This window comes from Lycium ferocissimum, chromosome 7 (assembly GCF_029784015.1).
Source record: "Lycium ferocissimum isolate CSIRO_LF1 chromosome 7, AGI_CSIRO_Lferr_CH_V1, whole genome shotgun sequence".
In the NCBI taxonomy this organism is placed as follows: domain Eukaryota; kingdom Viridiplantae; phylum Streptophyta; class Magnoliopsida; order Solanales; family Solanaceae; genus Lycium; species Lycium ferocissimum.
The window spans coordinates 37,426,679-37,435,164 of record NC_081348.1 but is presented as its reverse complement, the minus strand read 5'-3'; the positions used below and the strand labels follow the sequence as shown (position 1 = coordinate 37,435,164).

At 29.7% G+C, this 8,486-nt stretch overlaps 1 protein-coding gene across 1 annotated transcript; it reads right to left on the bottom strand.

Moving 5' to 3' along the window:
- Positions 1-4,619: 4,619 nt before the first annotated feature.
- On the bottom strand, positions 4,620-5,751 carry LOC132062806 (phytosulfokines-like). The gene is made up of 2 exons (XM_059455297.1): positions 5,486-5,751; positions 4,620-4,962 (listed from the first exon to the last, which is right to left on the bottom strand). Exons 1-2 carry the CDS (start codon positions 5,603-5,605, stop codon positions 4,834-4,836), a joined length of 249 nt encoding a protein of 82 aa, XP_059311280.1. The 5' UTR covers positions 5,606-5,751; the 3' UTR covers positions 4,620-4,833.
- Positions 5,752-8,486: the final 2,735 nt, after the last annotated feature.

Genomic DNA, 8,486 nt, shown 5'->3' with positions numbered 1-8,486 from the left:
GATTAAAAAAATTTAAAAAACATACATTTTACTGTTGAGAACATCATGGGATTGGATGTTTGACAAAAGAATATTTATAAATATAATCTTGCCATAACATTATTCGAATGTTTGACAATAGTCCATTATTTGTAAGTGAAAAATAAACAACATACAATGTGAAAATAAAAAACCAATAGTACTAATGCAAATATTGTTAAAATTAAAAATATAACCTAAATTCAAAATCCAAAAGAATTTTTTTAACATAATACTCTTAAGTCAAATTGCAACGTTACATAAGTAAGTTTCAATGTCACATAAGTAAATACTCTTTTAATTCAAAAGAAAGGGAAAATATAAGTCTATAACCTCATTCACAACTAAATTCTACTTTAATAAAGTCACTTATTATATGCCAAATTTGTTAATGACTCATTCTTTCTAATATTAAGAGATGTAGTTTAAAAAATTAGAATATATTAACACGGTTAATGAATAAAATAAAAACTAAAAAAATATGAGCAATTACATGGAGCCACAAGAAGTAAGATTGGGAATGAGAAGAAAAATGAAATATAAATTCTATAAAAAAAAATATATTTTAAAAATACAAATAATTAAAAAGTAAAAATAAAAAAAGAAATTAAATAATAGAAATAAAAAATAAATTAGAAAAAGAAAAAAGAAATTAAAATAAAATAAAAAAGAAATTAAATAATAGAAATAAAAAATAAATTAAAAGAAAAAAAAATTAAAATAAAATTAAAAAGAAATAGGCTAAAAAAAAATATGCTATTAATTACGGTGTAATTACACCCGATTCTCGGCCCTCATGGGGTGGAGAGTGTAATATTCGCATCATCGGTCTGATGCACGTTCCTTCCTATTTGTGTAATTACGGGTCAAACAAACGAGGCAAGCGTATAATTACATCAATTACACCTAATTCCAATTACACAGGTGGCTTTCCAAACGGTAACAAGTTTGTCAACAATTTTTTAATAGGGAAAAAGGTCAAATATACCCCCTCTACTTTTTTTATTGGCTAACTTTATCATCGGTTTCACAATGCTGCCAATTAAACCCCTACCATCAAAAAACTTCACATCAACTCAAAATAGATGGAAACCCCCAAATCCATCAAAATTACCTAATTATGAAAGAATAATCCACTCCCTTCACTGAGGATTCATCATGAATTATCAAGTTTTATATTAGATTACCGCAACCCTTCTTTTTTCGGGCTTAAAACTGACAATGCGAGTGAGTTCACACTTATTCGGAATTGAGGCATAATTATTGTTGTTGTTATTATTGTATTTGTTTCACATCCGACAAGGTTAGTCATGACTAGAAATTTACAAAGAAAAACCGACAAATGCGGTACAAATCGATAATCAAGATTCAATGAGAAAAAAACCAACTAGTGGTTTGATATTGACAAAAAAACTCGATCATAATTGATTTGGTTTGGTTTTAACCAAAAAAAAAAAAAAGGTCAAACCGAACCAAACCAACCCCTACATTATACAACTTTTAGATATATTTTATACATAAAAATATTTATTTGTAATGTGATTTATATTTATTTCTTAAATTTTTCTTTGTTTTTGTCTTTTAATGTATTATTTGAAGCTTAGACTTAGACTTTTGAATGATCCAATAAGTTTTATAACCCATAAAACTCAAATATTAGTCCAAACTAAAGCCAAGTAAATACTAGGGTAATGCAAACAAAAAAATTCAATTCTAATAATAGGAATGATAATAATGTTGAATGCCCATTCGTTAGTTTTGCAATGGTTTGGACAATGAAAATACATAACTTTTTTACTTTTTCTTTGTCATGTAATTAATACTTATTAGCCATACTTATTTTAGCATGACTTAGTATTTTAGATCATGATCATTTTCACTATGCCTTATTCATTAACAATATTTATTTTATGTGATTTCACTATCTTCTTTGTTGAATATTTTATTACAATGTCATAACATACCTCACATTTTGTTTTATTTTCTTAAGAAACACTTTAAGTATATAGTTGTATCTTACTAGGACTAAAGAATTTTTTGAAGTAAAAGTTATACGTTTTTTAGACCAAAAAAAGTTATACGTTTTATATGAAAACTTTTCTTGAAAAAATAACCCAAAAAACCCAAGGTTGAAAACCCCTATTTTTATTGATTTGGTTTGATTTATAGATTTTAAAACCCGACATAATTGGTTTGGTTTGGTATTTGGAAAATTCGAACCAACTCGATCCATGTACACCCCTAGTCATGACTATTAGATTGCCTCAATTATCAGCATTTAGATTATTCTCTCATTTTCTGATGAGGCAGTTGATACAAAAATAAGGAAGCTACAAGCCTACAACAGCAGAAAATTAAATACAATTTGGATGGATTGCATGCACTAGAATTTGCTTCCAAAAAGGATTAATATAGTCCACCCCAAATAATTTGAGACTGAAACATAATTGATTGATGGATCGACATAGGAATGAGCTTGATATTAAAGTTATTATTCTAAACTCATTGAAAAGATTGTGGAGATAAAAGACCCGATTTCTGCTAAGAATTTAAAATGGACCGCAGAAATTAATTACTGACCCATGTCAATAGATTTTAGTATAAGGACACCACTGACTAGCAATTGCAACATATCATTTGTATTATTTAATGCTCAGAATATAGGGTAGGATAATATTAGTGCTATCGTTTTCTGAACATAATTATAATTGTAATCTAATGCTAATAGCCTCTAGATTAATAGTTTACCATTTCCATTTTTCAAGGCAATTGCGTGGTTTAAATTTATCGGGCCTTAACCCAATTAATTGGTCAAATCGGCCCAAAGATATGACTGAAATGCAGAATATGTTCTTTTAGACCTTCTTTAAAAAATAGCCGTTCTTAAAGTTTAGCTGCAGCATAATCAACTTTAGACAAGCGGATCTGAGCGGAAATTGCGTTTATGAATTCTCATAATTCAAACCGTCAGGTCCAAAGTTGAGCTCTGACAGAGTTCACCGTTAAATTTGAAGATCTGAATTTGAACTTTTAACTTTTGAAACTTTAGACTTTTGGATATGAGGTTAGATTTTTATAGGGACCAATAACATAATTGTTATTGTTGCGAGTATATTAAACTCAGATTATTAATTAAGAGGCATATGTCAAATGCAAACAGTTGGTAATGTATAGTGTAAGCCTCTTCTATTCCCTTCTGTTCGAATGAGAAGAAAATCCTTTATTGGGTTTACTTTTAATCCAACCAATATATATGTTACAAGCGTCATTACGTTGAGAAAATGAATTGTGGGGGTATTTGACCCTTGTAGATTCAGGTTTTCAGTCTCAAATCACGCTCAAGAATCTATTAAGATTACCATACGTTGGTCTTTCTAGATTATCCACCAAACATTTATTTATATGCATGTGTAATCAAGAAGTAATTGAACCGTACCTAACTGGAGTATAATACAATATCTAGAGTATGCAAAAGTAATGAAACAACCAGTAATATAAAAATATCAAAAAATGGAGTCTATATATCAATAAATTTTTTCTCCGAAAATTATTCCTTACCAATCAATTAGCCCGATTTTTCTTGTACAATCAGTAAATTTAAAGAGGTGTATCTGGTATGAAGTTGTCAGAACGAATCGCCTGTTCTATAAATTAAAATAAAAAAGAGTGGTTTTATAAAGAGTCTTGGTCGTCTCCCCATTTGTAATTATTACAGTTAGTTAGTGTCGACCAACTTTGCCATATATACAGACGAACACAACAAAGGCATACAACCAAAAAATGCAAAAGGGGAAAAACAAATTATATTCGGGACTCCAAGCAGGGCATGTTAATTATTCAATATACAAACAACCAATACTGTAATATTAGCACATAATATTATGCATTTCATATTGTAACTTGTAAAGAGAGAAATAATTAAACGGAAAATTAAACTTTAATATACTAAATGATTTTGCTTGGACCTCTATCACGTATTATAAATTAGTCGCGCTTTACCTTTTCTTTTAAAAAAGTGTTGGTTGAGACATGATGAAATCGTAGACATCACTTGACAGCATAATTAACACTATCATATTATTATTAAAAAGAAAAGATTTCGTAACGAAACTTTTATTTGAAAGTATTGAACACTTAAATATTACAGAAATAAATACATTCCACGTACACATTCACAAATCCTCAACCCCAGATAAAAAAACAGAACTTAAAAAGAAAAAGGAAAGCATTTTTTTTGAAGTATTATGCACTTCCATATTAATAAACTAACAAAGAACAATAGAAACACAAGTACTTTGTCATCCTCTTGGATTCGAGCTATATATCATGGATACAAAGTTATCTTTGTTAGAAAGCGCTAGCTTAATTTACAACAACATGAAACTTTCCGATGCAAATTCAAATTTAAATAAGCATTGGCTCGTGAATTATATATCACTGCTAATTAACAGGAAATAATGACAGACAACTTATCCATCGTTAATTCTATTTACCTATGGATTATCCAAAAATTCTGTCAGCTACAAGCAATTTTGCGACGGACTAACAACGAATTTTATAGCTAATTTCAGTTTTTTGCTTCTTTTTTTTTGTGTGTATATTATGATCAAATAAATGCAATAATTAGATTGATGGGATAGCAATAACATATATAACTGATCTAGATCGAAACAAGGGACCAGGTCGAAGAGTCGTCATTAACTAATACAGCACATGTCCATATATAACTACAGAAGAAGAAGAAGAAGAAAAGAAAGAATAAAACTATATAATGAAGAAAAATAAAGAGAACTAGAAATTAAGAGAAACTAAAATCTAGGGTTGCTTATGCCTCTGGGTATAGATATAATCAAGGTGAGCCTCTAACGTTCTTCTCATCAAACATTCTTCTTCTCCAAGACCTTCACATCTATCGTCCACTTCTACTTTCCCTGCTGCCTTATACTGAATTAATAATCACAAGCAACGGAATCAGTTAAATATAAAGGGAAATCCGGTGCACTAAACATATCACGTGAGCAAGGGTTCGGGAAATTCTATAAATAGCGTATCCTGATGCAAGTATTATATATATTCCTTGGCATTAGTAAGGCTAACTACTCGAATCCGTAAAAATTTAAATCTAAATTTAGAGGTGGAATCATAAATTTAATTCTAGGGAATTCAAGTTTTTCTTTCTTTTTTTTTTTTTAATGCTATATTTAAAATTTGAAATTATGATCTAACTTTTTTTTTTTTTTTTTTTTTTTTTTTGCGACCAGCTTTGTCATTACACTCATTAAAAGCTTCTCTTACGTTTGGGAAGATTCAATCGTTTATTTATATACAAAAAAGAAATTACTGTTAACGTATTTGTACAACAAAATTTTCTGGTGGATGAGACTCAATATTTAAACCTCCTTCATGGAAGCTAACAAAATCTTGTAACATGGGGATTAGAAGATAATAAATAATCAAATAAACATACCTTACTATTCTCCATTGGAGTAACGTCGTGATAAGGCGTACTCATCGGACGGGAAGCAGCGCAAGTTAGTGTGAGAAGGAGGAGGAATGCTATCATGCAAAAGGTGCTAAGCTGAGCCATGTTTATTTCTTCGTCTGGAAGTGATATTTGGAGAACAATGGATTGATAGAGTTGGTGAAACAAGAAAGCAGCGACAAATGTGCTGTATTTAAAGAGCTGTATAGTATATAAGTTTAGCAATATCTAAAAATATAAATTTCTATAATTATCTATGATTTTCTTTTTTGGTAAAAGAGAAAACTACGGAAGGATGACGAAAAGCTAAGAAAAAGGGTGGCCAACGTTTTGTGGATATTTCATGAAGACTTCTAGAGAAAGTAATGGACGTGTGGTAATGTATTTGGAGACTAATGTATTGCATTGCTATTAAAAAAAAACATAGATATGGTCAACGAAGAATGGAGCACGGAGTTGACGTCTTCCACAACCCGACATTTGGTGTACGTCAATTTTTTGGCGTCCGTTAAATTAAGCTTCTCTCTCTTTTCAGATAACGAAGACTTAATTTATTTATTTATGGTTGAAAAATAAGTGTTACTCCCTCCGGTCTATTTTACTTGTCTCGATTATCAAAAAGTATTTGATTCAAAATACTTGTCATATAAAATATTAAAATATAATTTTTTCTCCCATCTTTACCCATATTTTAATAAATGCAGAGAGAGATTAATGGGATGAAAGAAAGAATAGTATTAAATTGAGTTCGTAAAAATAAACAAGTGTAATTTTAGTCAAATTATCCTTTTAATTAATATTTTATTAAAAAATGTGTAAAAGAGAAATATGACAAGTAAAATGGACTAACATGAAGTGTCCATTTTACTCATTTGATAAAATCCCACTCTACTTTGATGATTACTATATATTGGATGAATATCATAAAATTGAGAATCTTGAATGTTGAGCTATATAATTACGATGTTAAAAAGATTTTTTAATTTTTTTGTTTCCACCCTGTGTATATAATTCGCATTGAATCTTAATTAATATGAATTCATGCCGCGTAAGATTCATTAAAAAAATTATTCTAAATTTGTAATCAGAAAGTTTGAATTCGAAATGTTAACTTAAGGAATGAAAAGATACTATCTCATTACAATCCTATCTATCTCATTACAATCATGGCGAAAAGTCACTAGACACGAAATGGTTAATTGAAGACAGATGATGCAGCAGAGAAGATGAGGTAGGGAACGGGCAACATGGGTGGTGAAAGGGAACCAACGAGGCCACATTCAACATTGCATATATCTAAATGATTTGATTCTCTATATATGGAAAGGACTGCATGAGTGTTGATGGAGTAGTAATTAAAGTCTAAATTAAACACGCTCCACGATGCACATATATTATATCATCATCACTCTGTGATGATTAATTCTGCCATGCGCCTATCCACCACCTGCCCAAGGAGTCACACATTTTACAAAATTAAATTTGGGTGGTGGCTTACGTACGTTCCCTCCCCTTCTAATGAAAAATATCTACATTTTTTTATATCGATGCATGGTGGGTCAAGATTTGGTTTGTACAAGTTCAGGATGTGATACGTCAGACATTGACGTGTGTCAAACTGACTCCATCAATAAGAGTTCTTGAGAGTTATCAGGATTTAGATCAGAATTTTACTTCTTTTTTTTTATCTGAAATCGTATTTAAATTATATCACTCCCATGGAGAGCTAATCAAAGAAAATGACGAAACCAATAAATAACCTCTACATGTGAAATTATAGAAGATAGATCTTCTTTAAGATCAAATAATTTCATCGAATCGAGTATGATTGTATTTGTGATCACACAAAATCGAATTCAAAATTTAAATTCTATGAGTTCAACTTTAAAATTTATAATACTAATTAGATTTTTTTTTAATTATGTGTTTAGATCTACTATTTAATATAAGAATGTACGTATTTTGCTTTTACAAGTATTCAGTAATATAGAATTCAAATCGATGATGTAAATCTATATTAGCTGTGTTGCACCAAGAAAATCGTCCCGATCATTATTGCTGTATGCTGGATGTTAGCATTCTAGCTCCAACATCATTATAGTAAGTCCTAGACTTTTCCAACATGATCAATGAAGCATCTTTTCTTTTTCATTTTTGGGTTCAAATTGACAAGTGAAAAAAAAAAAAAAACAAAACAAGAAAATAGAAAAACAAAATGATTTTGTTTTATTAATAGTCGTTGCATAGATTAATAGGATAATTTTTAGCTTTGACGTACATAGTACCTCGATATAATTGTACTCCGAGTCCAAAAAAGATAATTCTATATTATCAAACATCTCCTTAAAAAGAAAATTAAGACAAAATAAGAGTTTAATTTTTAGAAAGAAATTAAAGTGTAAGCTTGAGCAATAGGAGTATTAAATAAGGTGTATATTAGGCGTGTATATTCTATGTAGGTATCAAGGTATGTATATTAGGGTGGTAACTCACGTACAAAATTGCCGTTTTATGAGCAATCTCTCATGGATTTATGTACTTTCTTTTTTTGGAATGAAACAACTTAAAATAGAATTCACGATGTTTAGTAATTTTTCGATGGCTTAATTAATTTCTTGCATTATCATGTATGATTCAGTGGCTTGATAGTACATATTTTCTATCACTGCTAAAAATTACCATTTTTCCCTGAAATTTCCCACAGAGAAAATGTTTAGTGACTATTTTCACAGATATTTTGGTTGAATTAGTGAGAAAAGAAAAAACAGTAATGTTTTCACATAGAAAAATTAGAAAGTTTCTTAGGGTTTCAAGAGGAACCTGTTTCCGACCAGGAATTTTCTTAGTAAACTGGTTCAATGAGAATGAAGTGGAAAATCATATTTTATAACACAAATTTATCACTTATAGTCGGTGCAAAAAGCCTCTATTTGTAGTAGCGTATATAGTTATAGAATCAAAAAAACATCGTCCCAGCCCAATCATT